This window comes from Galeopterus variegatus, unplaced genomic scaffold (genome assembly GCF_000696425.1).
Source record: "Galeopterus variegatus unplaced genomic scaffold, G_variegatus-3.0.2 Scaffold115, whole genome shotgun sequence".
NCBI classification, from domain to species: Eukaryota; Metazoa; Chordata; class Mammalia; order Dermoptera; family Cynocephalidae; genus Galeopterus; species Galeopterus variegatus.
Genome location: NW_007726226.1, coordinates 840,126 through 855,521, shown reverse-complemented (window position 1 = coordinate 855,521; position 15,396 = coordinate 840,126). Strand labels below are relative to the sequence as shown.

General features: G+C 36.4%; 1 protein-coding gene across 1 annotated transcript in view; it reads left to right on the top strand.

Annotated features, from left to right (window-relative positions):
• TTC1 (tetratricopeptide repeat domain 1) overlaps positions 1–15,396 on the top strand; it is a 47,194-nt gene that overhangs the window by 23,646 nt on the left and 8,152 nt on the right. The window contains exons 3-7 of the mRNA XM_008587173.1: positions 765–825; positions 2,428–2,540; positions 6,152–6,188; positions 9,527–9,675; positions 12,195–12,249. Coding sequence (XP_008585395.1) covers positions 765–825; positions 2,428–2,540; positions 6,152–6,188; positions 9,527–9,675; positions 12,195–12,249 — 415 coding nt within the window. The remainder of the gene's footprint in view (positions 1–764; positions 826–2,427; positions 2,541–6,151; positions 6,189–9,526; positions 9,676–12,194; positions 12,250–15,396) is intronic.

Sequence of the window (15,396 nt, the reverse complement as noted above, 5' to 3'; positions counted from 1 at the left end):
GACTGGTTGAAACAATGATTGCCGCACTCTTTACAATAGCCGAGAGTTGGAACCAGCCCAAATGTCCCTCATTGGATGAGTGGATATGGAAAATGTGGTATATCTACACAATGGAATATTACTCAGCTATAAAAACGAATGAAATACTGCCATTTGCAACAACATGGATGGACCTTGAGAGAATAATATTGAGTGAAACGAGTCAGGCAGAGAAAAAGAAATACCACATGTTCTCACTCATTGGTGGGAGCTAAAAAATAAACAAATTAATTCACCCACATACACACACAAAAAAAACCGGGAGGGGGGGGAAGAAGATATAACAACTGCACCTTTTTGAAGTTGTTACAACAAGCAAACGGAAAGGACATTCTTGGGGGGGAGGGGAGAGAGGGAGGAGGGAGGGAGGTGTCGATGATGGGCCATAATAATCATATACATTGTATATTGACAAAATAAAAATTTAATGAAAAAAAAAAGAAACTAAATGATACCTGGATTATCATTCTATGCAAATGATAGAAACATAGCAAGCAGAGGACATGTCAACAAAACCTAGGGTTAGTGTTTTAAATAACATAAAGAGTGCAACTGATGGTTAGCCAGATGCTCATGTGTTTTTCTGTGTCACTGTTAGAGATTTAGGTAAAACTAGTCCTCAAAAGTCCAGTTGCTGCCTATTAAATTGACTTGTGTGTAAAGAAAGCTGACCTTTTTCACTTATAATAATGTGATAAATTATGTAATTTTCTGATCTTTTTCAGAAAAGAAGAGAAGAGAGCACTAGACTAAAGGAGGAAGGAAATGAACAGTTTAAGAAAGGAGGTAAGATAACTTATAGCACTGATGTCTGGTCATCTTGACTCCTCATCCTGTTTTAGAGTCTGAAGAAACACCGAAGAACATTTGGAAACAACTAGCAGACCTAAACTGCCCACAATACAGTGCTGTTTGCCAACACCTTGGAATTTTGTTATTTTAGCAGGTCCAAATCATTCTCAGCTGACAGTGACCAGCTATCATGTGTCTCTTGGCACAGACATAGTTATTCTTTTCTGTAATCCACTATCTATTAATCCAGAAATCGGGTAAAACTCTTCAGTTCTTGCTCTGGAAAACACTAAACCTTGAATGTGAAAAAGCTGTTTGCTGTATTACTGTAAAAGCAGGGTCCCCATTTCTCACTCGCTATGGTGCTGTGAAAATGGAACTGGCTGCGCCAGCATGGCCTAGGGAAGTACTTTGCTTGTTCCTTGGTTGCCCTTTCAGATGCCTTTTTATTTGGATGGCTTAACTAGAGCAATGTTCTTCATGTCCTTCTGTATTTTCTACATTGCTTAGGAATAAGTTGGGTTTCATTCAATAATTTGGGAAACTATTTGATTCTATAACAGCCTTCTGTCACATATCAAAGTGTTTATGCTTTAGAAATCTAGAAGTGTTAACTAGTTTCCACTAGTTATTTTCATTTAAAAGTTTTTTTTCTTGTATCTTGATTTAGTAATCATCATTTCTTTCATTCTTATAGAACTAATGGTTCTAATTTTGGAAGCATATCTCTTTGTACGTTAGTATAGGTTGAGTATTCCTTATCTTAAATGCTTGGGACAAAAAGTTTTGGATTTTGGGTTTTTGGGGGTTTGGAATGTTTACAGATACCTAACTAGTTAAGCATCCCATCCCTAATTTGAAAATCTGAAATCTGAAATGCTCCAATGAGCATTTTCTTTGAGTGTCATGTTGGAACTCCAAAAGTTTTGGATTTAGGGTTTAGAATTTTCTGATTAAGGATGCTCAGTCTGTATTAAATATTTCAAACCTGAGAAAGGAATGAATAAGCAATTTTCTCCTAGTATCCTCACCATAGTTCTGCACATAATAGTGAATATATAAATTTATCACCATTTTCTCTCTTAATGTCTTTAGTTAAATATTGATTTTTACATTGTTTGAAAAGACATTTTATGGGTACAGTTTTTGCCAGGTTGACGGTATGAAAGCACAAAACATATACATAGAATTTTTTTTTCATCCCAGGCCATGGATCCCAGACTTTAGTCTCTTTCATCTGTCCAGTTCCCTAACCCATTTTGAAAACTCTTTTCTAAATTGCAGCCAAATGAAAGTTGACCATCTAGGGCATGCTAGGATTCTTGAGCATTGAGGCCTCTCCACTGCCAATGTGTTCAGCTGTCAATTCACCAAGCATACCTTGTGAGATTGGCACAAGCAAGTACTGTTTCTTTAAAGAGAGAGGAATGGGGGAGATGAGTTTTACTGCCCAAAACTTTGTAGACTGTTACTGTTTTTTTATTTGAAACCTTTATCCTATGAATGCAAAGCTATTCATTCTGAGATCCTATAGAACACAGTAATATCAGGAATAAAATCATAATGACCACTCACTCTTTACCTTATCATCCTCAGATTATATAGAAGCTGAAAGTTCTTATAGTCAAGCCCTTCAGATGTGCCCATCTTACTTCCAAAAAGACAGGTCTATTCTGTTTTCAAATAGAGCTGCTGCAAGGATGAAACAGGTATGAATCTGCGATCTTTTCTTTTTAAGAAGCACATGGATTTGCCGTGTTTTCATAGGGTAGTTTCTCTCCAATAACTAGCATAGGGGCTTACAGTTGCTGTCTCCCTTTCCCTGCCCATATATTTCCCTGATGTAAAGGGCACAAAGAGGATAGAAAAATATTTTGACAAATTTGAATCATATTATTGTTAACATTCCCCATTAAAGTAGCTGAGTAAATACTTTTCATGAAAGGAAGGCTGGCAGAGTTTCCACTAAACTGGGACAGGTTAATGAAGCAAGGAGCCAAGTAGCACATGTCCTAGAATAGCTACAGCTGCTTATTTTAGGCCTCTGGAATTCTAGATAAAGACTCAAAGACACAGGGAAAAACTGATAAAAAACTTTAGACTTAAAGATGTTTATTCCTAAAATTCTGATTTTTCTGTTAAAAGTATGGACACAAGGAGAGATGTCCAACAGTTGGGATGAAAGGTGCCCTTAAATGCAAAGCAGGTGTCAGGGAAAATTCAGAAGCTTTTTGCATTTCCAAAGGATTAAGAACCTATTATAGCAGGGTGAATGTAGAGTAGATGAGAGTCTAAATATATTTGTTATACCTTATTGGTATTAATAGTTAGATTTGTTGCTGATCTGTCTGATTGTTGCTAACATAATAAGTCTCACTGGATTGAAATGATGAGAGTTTTTTTAAAAAAAACAATGCCATTTGTTTAACTATGGCTACTTATATCAAGAGTGCAAAGGGTAGGTGTTTAACATACCTTTAAGCAACTATGAAGCTGGCTCGAGAGATAATAAGTCTCACTGGATTGAAATGATGAGAGTTTTTTTAAAAAAAACAATGCCATTTGTTGAACTATGGCTACTTATATCAAGAGTGCAAAGGGTAGGTGTTTAACATACCTTTAAGCAACTATGAAGCTGGCTCGAGATTGTGTGAAGTGGTTATTTATTTATTTATTTAGATCAGCTATCTACATCACCTTCTCTTCGATATGGCCTAAAACTCTAGTTCCTCTACCAAAGTCACTTTTGGTTTCCAGGTTTTGTTTTGTTTTGTTTTCCCCCAGAAGGTTCCAGGATAGGGAGAAGTGTGTGTCGTGAATGTTTGGACATACAGGAAGGTTTTTATTTTATTTTATTTTATTTTTAACCAGAACATGTATATTTTATTATTGGATTCCATCTTCAAGATGAAGTATTTTGGGAGTGTTTCACGTGGCATGGGAAAAGAAGTAATTTTACAGAGTATATGAACCAACATTTTGTGTTAGGGAAAATAAAACAATTGTTTTAAGTTTATTTAAAACAATATTAATTAAAGGATTGTACTAGTGATCAGAATTCACACCTAACAGTTTTACACTTAGCTGGAAAATTTTTATCTTCTGCATTTGCTCCTCCATCTTGCCACATTGTCAGACAGGACATTATCATTGTGCAATGGGATCCAGGATACATTCAGTGTCAGAGAAAATGCTCCATACCCAGTTGGCTCGTGGGATTTGGGATTCTTTCCACAATTGCCCAACTTACTGATATTTCTAGGTTTGCTAGCATAATAGACTAGTTCTTGAATTAGGAAAATGTGTGGTCTTGCTAGTCTTTTGTGTATCACATCTGAGGAGAACTCAAAAGAGTATTGCTCTGTGACTGTTTCCTGCGCAAAGGATAGTTTGTTAGTGGAGTTTTCTGCTTGTTATTTTAAGATGTGTTCTTACTACTTCAAGAAGACTCTAAAATTAGAGACTTGAAAACTTCCAGGATTAGTACCCTGACACAATTTAAGGAGCATATTCTGAGTTTTTTAATGAAATGATGATTTAATTACTTTAAAGAAATTAAGAATTTCTAAAAGGTGGGTTTGCAGGCTCAGCATCCCTGACTAAGTGCCCCTGGCCAAACTTCACATTTCATGTCTGGAAACAGGAAAAGCAATCTGGAGTTAGAGCAGAGTTTCAGCGCTAGGTCTAGCTAGCTACAGAAGAACAGACAAAGCCCTAAAAGAATAGGTTTTAGATTTTTAAACTACTGTTCTTACATATTATGTACATTATTTATTATATACATGTGATAGATATCTATTTATGAAAATTATGAAAGGATGGTAATTAAGGTCTGATTTTTTTCCACACACCCTACTTTAGAGACTACTGGCAGACAACACCTGGGTCCCTGAGGTGTTAGATTATAAGCCTCAAAGAAAGGATTCTGCAGTAAAATACCATAATTCCTTGATTTGAAGAGACCAATTAATAAGAATCACTGCAACTTAATAATAGTTTCTAGGGGCACAAAGAATACCAGTACAACAGTTGCACACATAAATTGTAAAGATTTTCTATTCCAGAAACTTTATGAAATTGTGTCTCTTTGATTTATGGAAATGTAATAAGTTGAAGAAATACTGACTTACACGAAGTTATACAGATTTACTGCAGGATTTCTTAGTGCTCTTAATATGTGAATTAGTATGATGAATAATGGAAGAAATAGAATATAGTTAGTGTTTCCCAGATAACCTTGGAACCTTTTTGTTTTATTATGATAAAATACACATAACATAAAATTGATCATTTTAACTATTTAAAAGTGTATAATTCAGTGGCATTAAGTACATTCACAATGTGATCATCACCTCCGTCTAGTTCCAGAACTTTTCCATCACCCTAAAAGGATAACATCACACTCATTAAGCAGGCCCCATTCTGGAACTGCTTTTGATTGAATCCTGAAACACAATTTAATAAACACTGCTCTAAAATTTTGTGCAAATTATTTAGTATTTGCTACAGTGGGCATTATAAGAGTATTGAATATTTATTTGAACATTTCTGTAATATTGCACAAAACTTCTAATATAGGAAAAACAGACATTTTAGAGCTGGAAGACATCTTATATAGCATTCAGTCCAGCCTTCTTATATTTTAGATGAGGAACTAAGCCCTAGAGAAGGAAAGCAGCATGGCCAGTATTAAACAGAAGGTTAGTGTAAGAGCTGGGACCAGAATCTAGTTCTTTTGACATCCAGTGTTCTTTCCACTATGCCATGCTCCTAGATTAAGCAAGTTAAATTGGTTAGATATTTTATTTGGTGAATTGTTATATATTTTTGTTTTGTCAGTGGATAATTAAAGCTTATTACTGAAACTCCATGACAAGCCACACTGTGTGTCTATAGGTGGACCATCTGTATACTTTCTGGAAGATACCACTTTGGGTGTGGTAGTATAACAGCTAGCCAAAAAGGATGGTATTTAATTTCATTATTCATGTATTAGTCATTTGCCCTGTTTATTGATCACAAAGATTTCTCATTGTCAGCATTCTAATGTAAAGTGTCTTCCAAATGTAATAGGTCAATTAAACAATTAAGAAAGAAGCTATTTGAATAATTTGTTACCAGGAGGCTTTCCAGGCCATAGCCATGCCCATGTTAATTGTGAATTTTATCTTCAAAGTACTGTGCATATTTTCTTGTGATTTCTTTGAAAAATATTCTGTATCTCCATAAGCAGTTATTAATGACCAGATCATGTCATTGAACCTTTGAGCCATTAAGATAAAACTAGGATGACACATATTAATGTTGTATTTCCTTTTAGGACAAGAAAGAGATGGCCATCAGTGACTGCAGCAAAGGTACAACTTTTTTGTGTGTTACTACATGTTAACGTACAAGAGCATTACCTTAGCTAGACAGACAGATACAGGGGCGTGTTCCCTTTTTCTAGGGCCTTTACAGAAGAAGCTTTATGGTTCAGTATTTTCAGATACTGTGTAGTAGTCATCTTAGAGTAAGCATGCTCTTGAATGGATAGTTCAGTCTGTTTCTCTTATATTAGTAAACATGTGAAGAAAAAGTCAAAGCTACCTTGGCAACAGAATTCATGGAACAGAATCTACTTATTGTAGTTTCCAAATTACTTTCGTTTGAGATTCAAACTAAAGATGTTAGCTGATATTAGGGCATTTGGATCTGTGTGTTTGGGGATGGGAGGCGGCTGGGGTGAGGGACTGTTTCTGTTAGTGAATTGGTGGTCTCTTGAGATGTAATAATTCTTCCAAACCTACTTCCTGGCATTTTAATTACCCTTTTAGGTTCTATACAATAGAGCAAGCCTTTGCTCTGTAATATCTGAATTCCATTAAGGCCTTTTCATCCCACCAACTTTTATAGAGATATGCCCAGACATAGGATCGCTATTTTTTTTTTTTTTTCCAAAAATTTCCTGATAGGCTAACAGTTGTCTTGCCTTTCTAACCAACCTGATGTGGAGAGCACACATAATCACTCTTCCTTGCATCATGTTAGTCTCATGAGTTTTTCTAGCTAAATACTATTTTTGTATTTTGTATTTTTTAGTTTCCCTTCTTTGGATAATATTTTCTGAGAGAATCATAGAGTTGGAAAGAACCTTATATGTTACCTAGTTTACTTCTCACATTAAGCATAAATTCTGTCTTCTATTTTTTTTCCTTTCATTCATTAATTTGGCACCCTCTCTACTGGCTTTCTTTACTTTATACTTAGTATTCCTTATCTGAATGAAACTGTTACTATGTTAAAATCTAGCAGACCACTCCAATTTATCATCATCTTGGACTGGAACTTCCTGAATGTACTGTTTTGTTTGGAAGAAGGTATTTAACTTATTTCCTCTGTGTGAGATGTGTAGGTTTGAAGAGCTTAAATTAGGAAGAAGCAGCTGATTTTCAAATGTCCTTTCTTTTTTGTTTTTATTTTTATTTTATTATTATTTTTTAACTGTATGTTATCTACAGCAGACCTCCTTTCTCTGTAACCAAATGGTGAGAAAATGCCTTGTAAGCTTGATTAGCTGGGTATACCCTAGGAAACAGTTCATTTCCAGCTGTAACCCTAAGTGTAGGAGCCTTGCCAAGAACATGAGGGGAAAGGAAGGAAAGTATTTTCCAGATTTGGTTTTGGATTTGCTTAAACTAATATTCATGTGCCTAGACTCAGTCATTATGGACACATGCATGTACCCATTGGCAAAATACATTGGTGTGATAATATAGATTATTTGTATTAAGACACCCCCCACACACACACACACTCACTCACTCCGTCTCTCCCTCTCTCGGTTCATGAACCTTGGCAAAGAACTTAACAGCTTGTTCCTGAGGTCATATTGGAGCTCCTTACTGCTAGTCATATGAAATAATATTTAATGCTGGTCACCTTAGGGTGTCACCTTAGGATTTTTAAAGCAATCCTTTAAAAATGTAAGTCAGATTACGTCTTAAGCTTGCTTGAAATCCTTCCAATGGTATACTTAGGAAACAGTCCAAACTCCTTTCCCCGGCAAAGAAGGCCCTCCATGATTTTGTTCTTGCTTGTATCTTTAATCTCATCTCTTCTCCAGCCCCCAACCTAGTCACTAACATGCCAAGGTTTTTCTTGCTTTAGAGACTACTCTTGTTATTTCCTCTTCCTGGTACACTATTTAGCCTATCAAATGGTGCCTCCCACAAATACTCCCTCTTCATTTTCTCTGACTACTTTCTGAAGTTACTTCATTTGCCTGTTCAATTACATTTACAGTGCATTGTTTTATTTTTCATTATCACACCATGACTATCTGAAATTGTTTACCTGTATGCTGCCACATGCCCCCTAGAATAGCACAAAACTTCATGAGAACAAGGACCTTGTCTGTGTTGTTTACCACTATAGCCCAGAGATATACTACATTAGAAACATATATTAGGTACTAAATAAATGTTTACTGAAAGCTTGAATGAATAAAAATTAAGGGTATATTAGGTGAAGAGAAAAAAGTTCTAGAGCCAGGATATTGCTTCCTAATAGAAAAAGAAACAACTCGGAAGAGAATAGGAGAAATGCAGTGTGCTTGAACCAAAGCACAGCAGAGAATGATTAGAAGGTCCGTTGTTGCTGGATAGGGGAAATAATAGTATGCACCAATGACCTAATGCTTCTAGAGCAGTAGTGTGAAGGAACAGTGAGAGTTTAACTAGAAATGTAACTTTGGTAGTTGAGGCCTAGAAAAAGAGAATGATAGAGTCTGCCACTAGACTATCTTCACTCAACTCTTTAATTTATACCTTCAAATTCTCTCTTTTTCATCATGCACTTGAGCTGTGTATTCTGGCTTGTTGTGGACTAGGTAAAGAACAAGTAGGCAAAAACCAAGAATTGGGGTATAGACCAGGGTTCCACAAGCTATAGCCATAAGCCAAATCTAGCCTTCCACCTGTTTTTGTACAGCCTGCAAGCTTAGAATGGTTTTTACATTTTAAAGTGGTTGGAAATCAGAAGAAAAGTATATTTCGTGATATGTGAAAATGTGAAACTCAGATTTCAGTGTCTATAAATAAAGTTTTATTGGAACACAGCCACCCTTATTTGTTTACATATTGTCTATGCCTGTTTTCATGCAACAGCAGCATATTTAAGAAGTTGTGACAGAGATGGTGTGTCTGGCCCACAAAGCCTAAGATCTTTACTATTTGCCCTTTACAGAAAAAGTTTGCTGACCTCACGTATAGCCTTTGACAAATGACTTCCTTTCATACCCTTGGCGGCTAGTTGATGAAGGAATTTCATATAGCCAAAGATATATAGGTCCTTTTTCTTTGTGGTAACAATTATTTCTTCTCAAGTGACATAAAGTTCCATTTGTTTAGCTCCTGTTTTTTATCCATCAAAAACCTTGTAGTTTAGTCCCTCCGTGTTTATTTCTAAGTTTTTAATGGATTTATTTCAAATTATAGCAGAAATGATTTTCTATTTATACTTATCTATATTCATATGAGGGCAAATTACTAATTTTTGTATTATGTATCCATCAATTTTCTCAAATTCACCTCGTATTATTAGTACTTTTACAACTAAAATAGATATATAAATAAATATATATATATAGCAGAATAAAGAAATGTTTACATACTCCTTTCAACCAAAAAACCAATTATTTCTTCTCTTTTTACAGCAATTCAGTTAAACCCCACCTATATTAGGGCAATATTGAGGAGAGCAGAGTTGTACGAGAAAACGGACAAGCTAGATGAAGCCCTGGAAGACTATAAATCTATATTAGAAAAGGATCCATCAATACATCAAGCAAGAGAAGCTTGTATGGTAAAGACCTAAATTTTTAAAAATATTTTTTCTTCTATTCCTTGTGTTGCTACTGAATGAGTCTTAAATAATCCTTTGGTACACAACTAAATTCTGTTTGTATGCTTTTGAAGAACTTATCAAAATAAGTGGGAGATAGATATTTGAAGTGGTGGCCACAAACCCACTGTGACCATGTACCATTCTAAATGTGGCATATGTAAACCTTTAATGTTAGGATTGACAACAGCTATATTTCATTGTTGGACTAGGGAAATTCTGTCCATTGAATCCAAAGTGATTCTTAATATTATAGGTGATAAACTAATTTCTATCCATCGTTTTCCTTATTTAGTCACCAAGTTTCCAGTCTTTTGTCATATGCCCAGCACATTTCCAATTGAATATATCCTAAACTGACCTTCTTATCTTTCTTAAGATGGCTGTTATTCTTGTCCCTGGTACTACAAATCCTTCTGCTTTTAAACCTCATAATTATTTTTATCTCAGTTATAATTTAGCTAAATGTTATTGATTTCCCCTCTTTAAAAATAACTCCAGATTTGTGCTTTCACCATTACCATCACTCCTTGATTATCATTAATTCATAGAGCAGCATTTTCTCTACAGCAGGGGCTACAGAGTTGGATGTGTACAAGTCACTGCCTAAAAATAACGGATATTTGAGTAAGTTTGAGAAACACAGGCTTTCACAAGTTAAACAGGTTTCTTCACGCCAGACTTCTCAGAGAGCCATTAGGATGGGGAGGTCTGTCATAAATCCCTAGTAGGCAGGAGAGACTGCAGACCAACAGGCAGGCAGAGGAAGGCTACAGACATGTTTTATTAAGTCAGACTTTTTTTCCAAATTGAGGGCCACTTGCTAACATTTAAAAATCGGAAGATTTTACTGTATAAAAATCTAGATCTGACTCCTCTTGAAAATTGGAAGATGTGGTCCTTCTTGAACTCCTGCATGTTGGCATTCAGCTGGAGCTCTCTAGTTCTACCATTGACCTCACCATTGCCCTCCACCAACTCCTGTTCTTACTTACCTTTCCTCTCTGACTCCTGAGGGCTTTTGAATCCCTTCTGTGTAGGATTTCCCACTTATTTCATGGGACTATTTTTCCACAGAGCAAACCTGAGAATGTTGACTGGTTTCCCTGCATTAATATCTGAGGTGATTTTTTCTTTTCACGCATGAGGTGAATTCCTTCAATAATAACATAACTTTTATTTATCTAGAAATTAAGTAGTGGGAGACAGGTTGGTTTGGATAATTAAATTAAGTAAGCAATTTGAAACCAATTTTAATCTAACTTAGACTTCTTAACATATCTCTAAATGGTGGTAGGATTAACTTAAATTTGACGTGAGGAAAGGGAATAGAGTTCATAAAATCTTGGGTAAATTCTTGGTTGCCTTGATCCTTGTTAAATTAGTTTTAAGTCTTCTGTGAAAGGAAGCCCTTTATGGTAGTTGTTATATGCAGAAAGAATTTGTCACTTTGAATTTTAAAAAATGAGTTATTACTGGAATCCCAGAGTACTTGGGGCCAATTACAAAGCTAAAAGTGGCCATGAAAGACTACTCTATTTATTTATTTTTTTATTTAAAAGATGACCGGTAAGGGGATCTTAACCCTTGACTTGTTGTTGTCAGCACCACACTCACCCAGTGAGCTAACCGGCCATCCCTATATGGGATCCGAACCCGTGGCCTTGGTGTTATCAGCACCGCACTCTCCCGAGTAAGCCACAGGCCGGCCCCCATGAAAGACTACTCTAGATCACTGGTTTTCTACCAGGCAATTTTGGTTCCGAAGGACATTGGCAGTGTCTGGAGACATTTTGATTGTCATGACTGAGAGGGTACTATTGGCATCTAGTGGGTAAAGGCGAGAGATGCTGCCAAACATCTTACAAAGCACAGGACAGCCCACACAACAAAGAATGATCCAGTCCAAAATGTCAGGGTTGAGAAACCCTGAGCTAAATGATCATCTAAGAACATCCAAGATTGATCTACCCTTTCTCAAATTAGATTGTATAAAGAAGAGATTTCAAGTTAAAAAATATACATGAATGGTTGGTCGGTCAGCTCACTTGGTTAGGGCATGGTGCTGATAACACCAAGGTTAAGGGTTTGGATCCCTGTACCAGCTAGCTGCCAAAAAATAAAAGAAAAAGAAAAGAAAATACAAATGAGCAAAAAAAAACTTTAAATATAAACATCACCCATAATTCTACCACCTGAATGTACCACTGAAAACATCTGGTATGTATCAGACATTTTTTTCTGTGTGTATTTATTCTCCACATTTGTATTAAGGTCCTGCATTGGTCTAAGCTCTCTGTTAAGAACTGGGAATACAGCAGCTCACTCACAAACCTAAACACTTGGCTTTTCCTTTAAGGGGATCATATATTTATACTTAACCCAATCCTCTTGTCACATTAGGTTTTTAATGTTTCTCAAATTCAAAATAAAGGCAAAGGATTTTTCACCAACTGTTGTTTCTTCTCTTTTTCCCCCAGAGATTACCTAAGCAAATTGAAGAACGTAATGAAAAGCTAAAAGAAGAGATGTTGGGTACGTTTAATTTCCCTTACTTTCTCTTGACCATAAACAGCTAGGAAACTAGGGTGGGGGACATCGTTACTTTTATTCAATAGAGAGAAACATAACAGTTAGAATTAGCTTTGGGACCCTTTCTTGGCTATCAGCAATGATACCATGGGGCTTGTGACTTATTGATTGATTGATTTTGGTGCCTGGCACCACACTCTAACCAAGTAATCTAACTGGCCAGCTCATGGCTCGTGACTTCTTAGCTGTTTTTGACCCCAAAAGGAGCATCATAGTTTAGAGAGGGTATCAGTGTTTTTGGAAACCAAATCTCTATTTTGTTTTTCATGAAAATTTTCCTGCCTTCAAGAATGCAAACATATCTTTGTTCTACTCTTTCCCCCCTTCTCACCACTGCACTTCACTAGTCTTAAAAAAAAAAAAAATTATGCAAACATAATTCACTTCTTAACCTGGGATACCACCAATCTCTATTTCAGGTAATTTCATAAAAACAGTTGGGTTTCTTCATTGAGTAATCACCCCTTAAGATTTTAAGTTAATTAAGATGCAGTCACTACAGCCAATAGCATATCAGAATAAAGAGAATTTTTGTTTTGAAAATGGCACTGAGAGTCATTTTAGTGTAGAATACATCAGAGGGCAGGAATTAGGAGTAAATAGTAAGAAGATAAAAGACTGGAGATGTGGGTAGGGCAAATGGATTCATTGGACCCATGTTTTAGTTCTCTTATTTGCCAGAGCATTTTTTTTTTTTTTAAGGCGGCTGTGCCAAAACATTTTGTAGTTGTGAGGGCTCCTGGACAAAGACCTAGCACATTATGCTAATAACTGTCTGATATTTCCTTGGTCGAGATCTGCTATGTGTTCTTCTTTATGACTATTTTCTAAATCTACATCTGTTCATGTGAATTACATTTCATTATTGTAATCATGTGGGCCTAAAGGAAAAGTCACTTAAAATAAATTAGGCCTGGTAATTTATGGCCTTTGGGCATCAGTATCTAGAGAATAAGAACAAATTTCCAAAAGGATCATTCTGATACCAAAATTGAAAGGATCGTTCTGATACTAGAGTCAATTGAAAGGAGGCCATTAACTTCGACTTTCCAGAGCCCTCTGGACCCTACTGGGTAGACTCAGACTCCAAGGAAAGCTGCTTCAGACTCAGGATATTTCTGGAACCGTACCCAGTTTTTCCTTTTTTTTTTTTTTTTAAAAAAAAAAGGCTATTTCCCTAATTTATGTAGTTAATTAAACTTGACACCATGTTTGAGCAGAAAAATTATTTTTGAGGTATTCTTTCTTCAAAAAATAGGGAAGAGATTATTTTCTCACCTATTCTACTAACAGTAATGCTTTATCTTACCAAAAAAAAAAAAAATTGCATTTAGCTGAGCTGGATTTCATGCTGAAAGAGATGACTGTGAATTCCCATAGTGTCCTTTGTGAAGGACATTTCTCTTAGGTATTGGTCTCTACGTCCATTTTTTTGAGCCAATCCAAAACCATAAAAGGACCAGTGCAAACTTAATCTTACTGCCCATTGTCAGTTCCAGATGGAATCAAACTTCCATCTGTCCTTGTCACTCTAAATTCTAATGAGCCAAGGTTTCCTGTCTCCATGGCTTTGGGTTTTACTTACATCATTCCCTTCATTTGAAATATTCAAATTGAATTCATTCTGTCAGTTACTTTTATAATGAATTCACCTCCCATTAGACTTAAGTAACTTACATTGCTTGGTAAATAATACGTGTTGTTACACATCAGTAGTTTGAATGGCTAGACTCCTTTTTTCCTTAATGAGTATAAGCATCATGAATAAAATATATTGCTTCTAGATGTTATCCCACCTCTCTACATGGAATTTTAGCCCCACAAGAGCTTTTTGGTGTTCTTCCCTCCTTGTTTCAGAGGAGGTGACTGTGGTTCACATGCTGTGAGATCTCTGGAGGCTAGACACTATGAGCACAAATTAATATCAACTTCCTTAGAAGTTCTGAGCAAGGTTTTTGCAGTAGACTGCATGATTTTTAGTGCTAATTCCTGTGGAAGTGATGGCTTCTGCTGGAGGATTAGCAGTTAAAGATTTTTGGGGGGAGGGGGCTGGCCCGTGGCTCACTTGGGAGAGCGTGGTGCTGACAACACCAAATCAAGGGTTAAGATCCCCTTACCGGTCATCTTCAAAAAAAAAAAGATTTTTTTAAAACACCTCAACGCCGTTTATTATTGGCATTTCCAAAGTTATGTAATTATTTAACAAAATGGGCTTTTCTTGAGATTTGTTCAATATTCTTTGACTTGCTTTTTCTTTCCTCTTACTTGACTTCCTTTTTGTTAGAAAGCTATGTGCCCCATTCCTTAGGGGGAAAATCTTAGTTGGAATTATTGATGGGTAGAACAACATTTGCTCTTCCCTTCCTATCCTGTCATTTATAGATATCATCTTTAGAACAGGAGACCCAGGGTGGCCATTAGTCATGGTGGCACAGTCGGTGCTGATCAGAGAAGATCATGTGAGGAAAGGGGTCAGCAGCTGGAGAGTTTCCTTTTGTCCTTTGCTCTGGGATGATTAGCCTTGCAGCTGTAATAACCAAGGAATATAAGGTTTAAAAGGACATAAGGGTGGTATGGTTGATGGTGTGATGAGGGGAACAGATGCCCTGCACATAGTACCCCAGGAGGCTCAGAGCTTTTTGAGCAACTGGTAGTATTGGTAATTGATGTGCTATTATTTGCTTTTACTCTAATCTAGTGGTTTTCATATTTTTTAAAACAGTAGAACCTCTTTGTGTGGAGTGGGGGAGGGGGACCTTAAAAAAAAAATCTTATGTGAAACCACAATATGGAAAAAATAAGTGGTATTTTATTTGCATTATTTATAAAATAAAATGTATAGCATTTATAATCAGAAAAGTCAGGCGAGTTTGAGGAACATAAAGATTTGAAGTCAGGGGACTGGCCAGTTAGTTCATTTGGTTAGAATGTGATACTGAGGGCCGGCCCGGGGCTCACTTGGGAGAGTGTGGTGCTGATAACACCAAGGCCACGGGTTTGGATCCTATATAGGGATGGCTGGTTGGCTCACTTGGAGAGCGTGATGCTGACAACACCAAGTCAAGGGTTAAGATCCCCTTACTGGTCATC